Below are 11714 nucleotides of genomic sequence, written 5' to 3'. Positions count from 1 at the left end.
TTCTATGGGCAGGATGAGATGTGCACTAGGTCAAAAAAAAAAAAAAAAATCTTACAACTAAAGCTATCAACACCTTAGCATTTGAATAAATCTATTGCACTAACATTGGGTTTTGAAAAGAGTCCCACAGCACCAACGAAGCAGGTAAACAAGAGGTGCTAACAACTACACCTGCATGTGTATGTGTATGTGTATGTGTATGTGTATGTGTGTGTGTGTGTGTGTGTGTAGAGATATAGAGGGAGATGGAGACACAGAAAATGAACAAAATGCTACAATCTCATTCATTAAAAAATAATGTCAATGACAGACGAAATTTGGATAGGACCTGACATATCTTAAAAAATGTCTTAATCTGGGTTCCGCTCCTAAATGGATTAGCACCAACTACACAACCACAAACTACTGTATGTTTTGAGTTTGACTAACCTAACCAACTGCTATTTTCTTGAACATTAGCCAATCAATGTCATTCAAGGAACTACAAATTTACAACTGAGGAAGCTCCTGCTGGTTTTCCATAGATTGCCGTAGTATAAACTCAACCCTCCTCTTCCTGTCATCTCTTTCGCCCTCGTGACCAAACCATGAAGCTGTTCTTCCCACAGCCTTGTTCCGAATCCTCAAATCCAATGGCTCACCAAATACTTTTTTGCCCCCTTTGAACTCTAAAAATACAGAAGCCCTCTTTTCCGGAATAGTCTTCTCGCCATCACTTCCAGAATCAAGGCCATCCTTCATTGCCTCAATGGGTGGAGCAAATGTCTCCAACAAAGAAACTTGTTTTTCTGTATGAGCTTGACTAGAAAGTTTTGGGGGAATGCTAATCTGTGACACATCTATTTCCCAAACCTCCAACGGATCCTCAAAAAACGGGTTCCCATTGTTATTAACTTCTAACCCATTTCCTTCATTATATGGTTCAGCAGATGTTGTAGCCACTGATGAGCCATTACATACAAGCCGCTGCTGCAGGCTTAACAGAGACCTTTCTGCCTTCCTGTGCTGCCTCGCTAGCTCAATCTTATCTGTTCGGGCATCAGAAAGCCTCTCATTCCAAACAGGTGTCCGTACATACGTGTGGGGATCAGGAAATGCAGGCAACCATGGCAGCACGTGCTTAAAAGCCGGAGTCTCCCCCATTTGCAAGAAACTAGGTATCATTCTCCGTTCCCTGATCACAGGAAATTGTGGCACCGGTTGAGCAAATGGTACCTCGTCAGCCGCCTCCACATACTCTTTGATCTCTCTAATAGCACCTGAACTCACTGCACAGTCAGCGTGAACCTCTGAAGCACCAGTAAACCCTTGTGGCGTGCCCAAGTCTTCCAACGCTTGGACAATATCAAAGACGTTGCAACCCGTCCTACCAGCTAAATTCGCATAAAATCTAGAGGTTTTACCTAACTCACAGATGTACCTAATCGCAATATCAGCAAGCGAATCAAGAGCAGACTCGTTGAATCCTTCAAACCCAATGCCCTCGCATATTTGAACCATCGCAACTCTTGATATTGCTCGACTATAATCACCAGCACCAGATCGCAAATTCGAATCATTCTGTTCGTCTCTCCTGCCTTCAGCTTCACCTCCATCGCTCATGTTCAGATTCAAGAATCATTAGGGGGTTCTTAATCTTCAAAAACCTCAACCCCACCAGCAGCGAAAAATTCAATGGCCCATTTCCAGGAAAAATAAATCAAGAAAAACCCTAGATACAAGCCGGAATAACATCGAAGCAGGGGGAAACCGAGATGTGGCTATATCTATCTATAGGTGAGCTTAAATTAACGCATCAGCGTGCAACTGGGTTACGAGCACTTACAATTGATGCAACTCTCAGGGCCGTCTTCGAATTCGACAAATTTGAATATTTTTTTTAGAGCGTGATTGAATTCAATTGTGATAAAACCCTAGAGAGAGAAAAAGAATCATCACTCTAGGATTTTAACTTTGAAGATGACAGTTTTGGGGAAAACAGAATTTGATTTGGGGATTTTATGGTGGAGTGATAAAACCCTACTGCGAATCTGAAAATGGATATTTGGATCGAGAAGAGAGAGAAAGTCAAAACAGAGAGCTCAGAGTAGGCTTGCCACCAGGCCTAGGCCTACAGCGTCGAAGGCCTTCGACGCTGTAGGCCTCCCCGAATCGGCAGTTTCGGGCCGGCCAAATCCTCGAACCCGAACTGGCCCTTAAGATCTCTGGGTGTGCCGGTTTTTGGCCGGTTCCAGGCCGGGCCAAAAACCAGCAATTTTCGGGTTTTTCCCTTTTTATTTTTTTGGATTCTTTTTAATGAAATTAAATGATTTGTGTTAATTTGAACTAAATGTAATTTCACTATTTATAGGGTACTACACATGGTAGAGAATCCTACATTTTTCAATGTGGGATAATGTAGCTTCACTATTTATAGTGTACTACACATGCTAGAGAATCCTACATTTTTCAACATGAGATAATTTCAACTTAATGTAGCTTCACGATCTATAGTGTACTACACATTGTAAAGAATACTACATTTTTCAATGTGGAATCAGTCAACCTAACTTATAAATATATAACTTATATTCATGTAATAGTTTTTACTTTATAAATGTTGAAAAAATGTTAAAATTACTCAACTTATACTATATAGTTTTATAAATTATGATGTTAAAAACTTAAAATGTTAAAATTACTCAACTTAAAGTCTTAAATTACTTAATAACTTATATACTATTGTCATATAAATATATAATTTTTAAATATATGTTGTGTTTTTTAAAGCTTGTAATTACTCAAGTTACCAAGTAAAATAATTTTCAAATTTACTCAACTTAAAAATCTTAAATAATATAATAATATTTTTTATGTCATCTTTTTTTTCTAATGACAATTGAATTGAAATAAAATAAAGGAAAAATAATTAACACATTGAGAATCAAAGATTCAAATGAATTCATAAAAATAGATATCTTTATTGAATTTATTCTATGTACCAAAAAAAATATTACAAGGCAAGGATACAAATTACATAATCTTTAAAATTGAATAAGTAAACTAACTAATTCTAACTAAATAACAAATTGATCCCTAAACCTTATAAGTTATAAGTAACATATTTATAAATTATATATTTATAAGTTATAAGTTATATATTACATGAATATAAGTTATATATTTATAAGTTAGGTTGAGTGATTCCACATTGAAAAATGTAGGATTCTTTACAATGTGTAGTACATTATAGATAGTGAAGCTACATTAAGTTGAAATTATCCCACATTGAAAAATGTAGGATTCTCTATCATGTGTAGTACACTATAAATAGTGAAGCTACATTATCCCACATTAAAAAATGTATAATTCTCTACCATGTGTAGTACACTATAAATAGTAAAGCTACATTCAGTTAAAATTATCCTACATTAAAATATGTAAGATTTGAATATAAAATTTTAAAAAAATTAAAAATTTGGTCGGGCCCGACGCTTTTGGGCTGAACCGGCGGGCCGCGGGCCTTTCATCTATCGAACCTAAACCGGACTGTGTGTCTAGGTGGACCGATTGCGGAACCGACTCGTGGTCAATGGTCCGGGCCCGAACCGTTGACTTTCAGGCCGGTTCAGGGTCGGCCCGCCGGCTCCGGGCTAACCGTGGCAAGCCTAGCTTAGAGTAGGGTATTTATAGGCGGAGTCACGCTCGATGATTGTTTGAAATTTTCGTAAATTGAAATTAATATTTGCACGTCCCTTATTTCTATTTTTATAAAGAAAAACTTATTTTAGAGAATATTTAATTCCTTCTTAGCTGCAAATTGTTCGTTGGCGTGTTTTTGGTCGCTCGATGTAGACGTTATAAACTTCTAACAATATTTTACATTTTTCAATTTAAATTGCGATATTAAGTATTAACAATATGAAATAATTCTTTCGTTCATCAAGTTAATTAAATTTCTTTAAATTCTACAAAACATATATTTAGCCTCACGATGCTGTATATATAGACACTTCTAATAAAATGCACTAAATCGATTTAATATGTATAATAAAGTGTCTCATGAAAAAAATATGATATTAAAGTATGCTATTTTTTATATATAAATATAGATGATAATAAAGTGTCTCATGGAAATTATGTTTTTATTATTGTATTATCTATTAATCTATTAATTATTATGCGAGCTCCTTATGTGAGCACCGCTCACGTTTAGCATTCGTTAGCAGTATCTTTCTTATTTTAGACATATATTTTTATTCTAATCTTCATAAATTATTATTGAAATCATTAATTTTAGGGATAATTGTGTGAAAATACACAAACTTTGCCAAAAATCCATATTTGACGCGAAGTTAGGATTTTACATTTTAATACACCAACTTCCGTTGTTGTCCAAATTTGACACGAGTTAATTCTTAAAAATACAAAAAACAACTCCTTTTTGTAAATAATTATACATAGACCCACTTATGTTATTATTTGGGACATTTAAACCAAAACAAGATATTTCCTTATGATGTTTTCTTTTAAACCATTTTAGGCGCGGATCAAAGATTAAAAGAAAACATCATAAGGAAATATCTTGTTTTGGTTTAAATGTCCCAAATTATAACATAAGTGGGTCTTTGTATAATTATTTACAAAAAGGGGTTGTTTTTTGAATTTTTAAGAATTAAGTCGTGTCAAATTTGGACAACAACGAAAGTTGGTGTATTAAAATGTAAAATCCTAACTTCGCGTCAAATATGGATTTTTGGCAAAGTTTGTGTATTTAGGTGCAATTTTCCCTTAATTTTATAAATTACATAAAAATAAAAGTTCAATTTGTTCTTTTTATTAATTATGTGAAGTTAAAGGGAATATATATATATATATATATATATATATATATATATATATATATATATATATATATATAGCGATCCAATGAGACCCCTTAATTTTCGGATAATATGACGCACGATCTGGTGCGTTTATTTTATCAATCCTATGACTGATATTATATCTGGAGGGATATTTTTTTTCGCAAAGGTTCGAATCATTGGGGGAGCAGAATATTTTAAATTTTGTTATTCATTCATCAGTATATATTGTTTTGTTCATCAATATATATATCTCATTCATTATTAATTTTTTAAATTTTATTTTCATCAGTATATACATCTTTTTCGTTAGATATACGTTTTGTTCATTAATATATGTCTTACTCATTGTCCTCATGTTACACGAAAAATATGGGATCTTATTGGAGCGTGCTCCTATATATATATAGAGAGAGAGAATGGATCATAGAGAATCACAAGAAAATTGAGAATAAAGAATTAATCATACTCGTTCATTTATGGAGATCCAATGGGTGATATAATTGGTCAATTTATATACTTTATATTTTGGAAAGATTAATTAAGTAATTATTCAATTAAATGTAACCGCAAACTTCTATGTATATCAGCCTACACGAATCAATCTATTTATAATTATAAAGGATAATTACCATATATATATCTTCATTGTAATCATGTATTCTTAATTTATTTCACTTATCTGCAGCAACATACAAAATTGTATTCATATCCTTCATGAACTCTCAACAAAAATGAAAGCAAATACAAACTTAAATAAAGGGCTCCAACAAATTCATAGATGAAAGAGATATAGTATAACATCTCTCTCTCTCTATATATATATAGGGGAGGCCTAAAATAAGTACACTTCTTAAGATATAAAATAAGAATAATTTCCAGCCCTTAGATTATCAAGATCTACGGTTGATTCGTAACCCTGTTGGATGGATTTATGGTCCTGAGTTCGAATCCCAAATGTTAGGTCCGGAGGGTCTCGAATAGGTGTATGGGGGGGGGGGGGGAGAATACACCTATGAGCTATTTTTCTCCTCTAAAACAGAGGGATCTCAAGATAGAGATCAAAACGAAACTTTACAAGCAAACTAAGACACCTATTAATATAAATGAGTTTTGACCAAACAGGGTTGACGACTGATACTAAAAAACTCTTCAGTAAGGAGTTATCAGTTAAGTTACCGGAACTTAACTGATGCACGTAAAGGCTTCAGTCGAGTTTGCTAAAACAGATATGATATCACTCTTCCTGACTATCAGAGGATAGATCAGTCAGACTAATATCATACTAAGCGGAAATAACATTGTTTCGTAATAGCCTCGGTTGAGCACGATGTTAGTCTTAGGTTTCTCTTTGCAGTTAATCAGAATTCAGTTTATCAAATGAAAGAACACAAGTAAGAATGTAAAGTTAAAAGCTGTAAATAACACAGAGACTTTTACGTGGTTCGGAAAACACTTCCTACATCCACGGTCGGTTGATCAGACCAACAATCCACTCCGCAAGTGCTTAACTGGTGTACTGCAAACCGAATCGTGTGCTTGTCGGGTGTACACAACCGTACCACTGAAGATTCCACTCTTCAGTACCAACACTTCACTCGCGTTGGATTTTTCACTCCTAGCACGACCTTGCACTAGGATCTCACGGAGTCAGAGTACCTTCCTGAACTCCTTTACCACTCAAACACTCGATTCTATCTCTCGAAAGGAGGTTTGAAAACTTGCCAACTATACTTCAAAGAACAAGTTCTTTGGAGCAAGTTTGACTGATAGCGAGCGTCGACCGTGGAGGGTCTATACTCGGGGGAGAAGAGCTGTGGTTAATTATTAGCTGCGGGATTCTTTATTCTTACGGTTCTTTATTATTATTTCTGTTATTCTTTATGTTTGGGTCAGCCCACGTGTATGGGCCTAAGGTAGGGTTTGCAATAGTTATTTATTTAAACTAGACTTCAAGTTTTAGGGTTATGTTTTTCTGAAGTTGTAACTTGGATGGTAGCTGTACCGTGGCCTCAAGTGAGGAGTTCTCAGAATTATATTATTGGTTTCTGGTGTCAATCACCTTTACTCTATCAAATTGGTCCGACCTGCCGGATCAGAGACGATGGTGGCAACTACCAGAAGTACCGAACAGCGACTGGACGAATTAGAGAAGGTGGTTGAAGAACTGATTACCGCTGTGGACGGGTTTCGTACGTATCAAGTTTCAACGGACTCGAAACTTGACGCGCTGCTGAAGAAGTTCAATATTTTCCCTACTGACACCGGCGATGAATCGGAGGGAGGCCGTGACCCCGAATCGGAGACCGAAACGCCCACTCCTTTTCAAGTTTTTCAAAAGATGGATCTTCCCAATTTGGACGGGACAGATGCACTTGCATGGCTTGCACGTGCTGACCAATATTTTCTCGTGCACGAGACACCAATGGACAAGAGATTGAAGACCGCCCTAATTGCTATGTCAGGCCCGGCCATGGCGTGGGTGCAACTATTGCTGCGACGCTGTCCAACGCTAACCTGGACTCGATTCAGCCGTGAACTTCTGAATCGGTTTGGACATAATGCTGCAATTAATGGGTACGAGGCGCTGGGGGCGACAAAACAGGAGGGGCCTTTGGAGGATTACATCGCTGCATTCGAAGGGCGCGCGGCGCAACTCCCTGATTTCACGGATGAGCAGTACCTTGGTTTCTTCTTGAGTGGGCTCAAACCACACATTCACAAACAAATCCAGGACCCTACGGTCACGGATTACTCGACAGCAGTTTTGATGGCTCGAAAGGTCGAGCAGGCACCACCGCCATCAACCTACACCACGCGCACAGCTCCGCCCACGAACTATCAATCCCGATCGGTTATCAATCAGTGTTTCACTCCCATCGTTTCTCCAGAACCCAGACCGCCACCCCATTCTTTTGGGAACTCTTCCCAGGCGTCCACAGGTTCACCCCTCCCCCCCCGACGTTTTCGTAATATATCGGATGAAGAAGTGAAGAAACACTTGCCTGCTGGAACTTGTTTCAGGTGTGGTTTGAAATTTGGGCCGACTCATCGCTGCCCACCGAAAACCCTACAAGTTTTGGTAGGAGGAGATGATGAGGAACTCGACACTGACTGCGAGCAACTGGATGGGATGAACGAGGAACCATCAGATGGAAACGACACTCCGACATTACAGCATCTGCAGTTGTCCAACCTCACGTCAAATGGGCTGGATAATTATTAGACGATGAAGCTATTTGGTCGTGTCGGGGCACACGTCTGAAGGTAATGATCGACAGCGGGGCAAGTCACTGTTTCGTGGCAGAACACGTGGCCAAGACATTGAACTGGGACATTGCAACAACGGATCATTTTTCGGTAGTGCTGGGCGATGGAACCAAAGTCAAGGCTGGAGGAATTTGTAGAGATGTACCACTGCAGTTAGATAATGAGCTGTTTACCATCTCCTGCTACGTGTTTCCTCTGAATAGTGTGGATTTGATATTGGGCATTTCGTGGTTGGCCACTTTGGGAACGGTGAAGGCAAATTGGGACCATCTGACCATGGAATTCTTGATGAATGGTCGCAAGATACATCTGCGTGGAGACCCCACACTCACGCGTCGCATCTGCAGCCGTCGTAAGTTACAGAATTTAGAAGCAGAAGACGAGGGTTGGCTGTTATGGTCCATGGATAGCGTGAAAACTCTAGACTCTTTTGGGGTTTCTGAGGACCTTTCGGCAGCTGCTCGGCGCCAGCTAACCGAGTTAATCGCAGATTTTCCTACTGTTCACACACACACTGTCGGCCTGCCCCCCCCCGCGCAGCAGTGATCATCGTATTGTGTTACAACCACACGCACAACCAGTTTCGGTGCGTCCCTACCTCTACAACCACATGCAGAAAGATGAGATGGAGCGATTAGTGGAGGAAATGCTTGCAGTGGGTATTATCCAGCCGAGTACAAGCCCTTACTCCAGCCCAGTTCTTTTAGTCCGCAAAAAAGATGGATCTTGGCGTTTCTGTGTAGACTACCGCGAACTCAACAAACGCACCGTACCAGATAAGTATCCAATTCCAGTAATTCAAGAATTACTCGATGAGTTGCATGGCGCCTGTTGGTTTAGTAAATTAGATCTCAAGGCCGGTTACCATCAGATCCGAGTCGCCTGTTCAGATGTACCGAAGACAGCTTTTCGTACTCATTCGGGCCACTATGAGTTCTTGGTCATGCCATTTGGGCTCACTAACGCACCAGCTACCTTCCAGAGTTTGATGAATGATATTTTCAGGTTATTTCTCCGAAAATTTGTATTGGTCTTCTTTGATGATATTTTAGTATATAGCAGCTCTTGGGACGACCATCTGGTCCATTTGCGTCAAGTTTTTCAGGTGTTACAGTCACATCATCTAGTGATCAATCCGAAGAAGTGCCTATTGGGACGTGCGAATGTGGAATATATGGGCCACATTGTGTCTAGGCAGGGGGTTTGCATGGACCCAGCCAAAGTTGCTGTTGTTTTACGTTGGCCTACTCCCACGTCTTTACGCGGAGTGCGAGGATTTCTCGGATTGACGGGGTATTACAGGCGTTTTATACGAGATTATGGCAGGATGGCCGCCCCACTCACGACATTGCTGAAAAAGGAGGTTTCGAAGACGTGGGCCTGGACCGCCGATGCCGAGTCAGCTTTTCAGGACCTTAAGCGTGCATTAACTACAGCACCGGTGCTCAAGATGCCGGATTTTTCTAAAGAGTTTGTGGTAGAATGTGATGCATCAGGGCGCGGCTTGGGAGCAGTACTCATGCAGGATAAGCAGCCCATTGCTTACTTTAGCAAGCATATTTCCCCCAACTTGCTAGCAAAGTCCGCCTATGAGAAGGAACTCATGGCTTTAGCTTTGGCTATACCACACTGGCGCCCATACCTCCTTGGTCGCCGCTTTGTTATTCGGACTGACCAGAAGAGTTTGCGCCACCTATTGACTCAACCTTTGATAACGCCGGCACAACAAAATTGGGCAGCCAAGTTACTTGGTTATGATTTTTCCGTGGTGTATAAGGAGGGCAATCTGAATCGAGCAGCTGACGCATATCTAGCCGCGATGAGAACGGGGAGTTGACGTCTCTCTCATGCCCACAATGGGTGGATTGGATGGCGGTGCAGCAGTTAGTGTCAGCTGACCCCAGTTTAGCAGCCATCGTGTCGGCACTGCAAAATGGGCAACCGACTGTTAAGCATTACACCCTAGTGCAGGGAATACTCTTTTACAAAGGCCGATTAGTGATTCCAGTCTCATCCGACTGGATTCCAAAGTTGATTGCTGAATTTCACTCCACTCCGATGGGAGGTCATGCGGGAGCCTACCGCACTTATCGCCGCCTAGCTGTTAATGTATATTGGCCCGGAATGATGAAGCAGGTTACTCGGTTTGTGGCAGCATGTTCTGTTTGCCAAAAGAACAAGTATGAAACAAAGTCGCCTGCTGGGCTATTGTCGCCACTGCCTATTCCCTCTCGCATATGGGAGGATATCAGCCTTGACTTCATATCAGGATTGCCGTGCTCGGGAGGTGTTGATTGTGTGTTAATGGTGGTGGATCGTTTCTCAAAATATGGACATTTCTTGCCTCTGCGTCACCCCTTTACGGCAAAAGTTGTCGCTGAAGTTTTTACAAAAGAAGTGGTTCGTCTCCATGGCATCCCAAGTTCCATTGTGTCGGATCGAGATCCAATTTTTCTAAGTTCTTTCTGGCGAGAGTTGTTTCGAATGGCGGGTACTACCTTGAAAATGAGCTCTGCTTATCATCCAGAAACGGACGGGCAGACAGAGGTTTTGAATCGTTGTTTGGAAACGTATCTCCGCTGTTTTTCGTCTGAGCGTCCTAAACAGTGGAGCAAGTGGTTGTCTTGGGCGGAGTACTGCTACAACACTGGGTTTCAATCTGCCACAGGCACCACTCCTTTTGAAGCAGTGTATGGTCGACCCCCTCCCACCCTACGTCAGTTTCTACCTGGGGAAGTGCGTGTGCAGGCGCTTGTGCAGACGCTGCAAACTCGGGATGAGATATTGGGTCACTTGCGTTTCCATCTTGAGCGAGCCCAACAGCGTATGGTTCGGGAGGCCAATAAGCACCGCCGAGACATGGTTTTCAATGTTGGCGACTTGGTGTTTTTGAAATTTCGACCTTATCGCCAGAAGAGTATCTATCAGGCTGGGAATGGCAAACTTGCCCCTCGATTCTATGGTCCTTTTGCGGTGGCAGCCCGTGTGGGGTTGGTGGCTTATCGTCTCAAACTTCTGGAAGGGTCGCGGGTGCATCCGGTGTTTCATGTTTCTTTGTTGAAATCTGCTATTGGAGCTGCCACCGCTGAACCTCAGCTGCCAGACGAGCTTCTCTCGGTCGACCCGCCATATTTACCGGAGGCAGTCTTAGATCGCCAACTAGTTCAACGGGACGGGCAGCAGAGTGAACAGATTTTGATCAAATGGATAGGGTTGGATGTTGATGAGGCTACCTGGCTGGATAAGGAAGATTTTCAGGCTCAATTTCCATTTTTCAGCCTTGCGGACAAGGCTGTTTCCGCCGGGGAGGCAATTGATAGCGAGCGTCGACCGTGGAGGGTCTATACTCGAGGGAGAAGAGCTGTGGTTAATTATTAGCTGCGGGATTCTTTATTCTTACGGTTCTTTATTATTATTTCTGTTATTCTTTATGTTTGGGTCAGCCCACGTGTATGGGCCTAAGGTAGGGTTTGCAATAGTTATTTATTTAAACTAGACTTCAAGTTTTAGGGTTATGTTTTTCTGAAGTTGTAACTTGGACGGTAGCTGTACCGTGGCCTCAAGCGAGGAGTTCTCAGAATTATATTATTGGTTTTTGGT

General features: G+C 40.7%; 1 protein-coding gene across 1 annotated transcript; it reads right to left on the bottom strand.

Moving 5' to 3' along the window:
* Positions 1–261: 261 nt before the first annotated feature.
* Positions 262–2130, bottom strand: LOC131006599 (transcription initiation factor TFIID subunit 8-like). The gene has a single exon (XM_057933759.1). The coding sequence runs from the start codon at positions 1600–1602 to the stop codon at positions 490–492; it is 1113 nt and encodes a 370-aa protein (XP_057789742.1). The 5' UTR covers positions 1603–2130; the 3' UTR covers positions 262–489.
* Positions 2131–11714: the final 9584 nt, after the last annotated feature.

This window comes from Salvia miltiorrhiza, chromosome 1 (assembly GCF_028751815.1).
Source record: "Salvia miltiorrhiza cultivar Shanhuang (shh) chromosome 1, IMPLAD_Smil_shh, whole genome shotgun sequence".
Classification (NCBI taxonomy): domain Eukaryota; kingdom Viridiplantae; phylum Streptophyta; class Magnoliopsida; order Lamiales; family Lamiaceae; genus Salvia; species Salvia miltiorrhiza.
The sequence above is the reverse complement of the archived record's forward strand: the minus strand, read 5'-3'. Positions and strand labels throughout refer to the sequence as shown.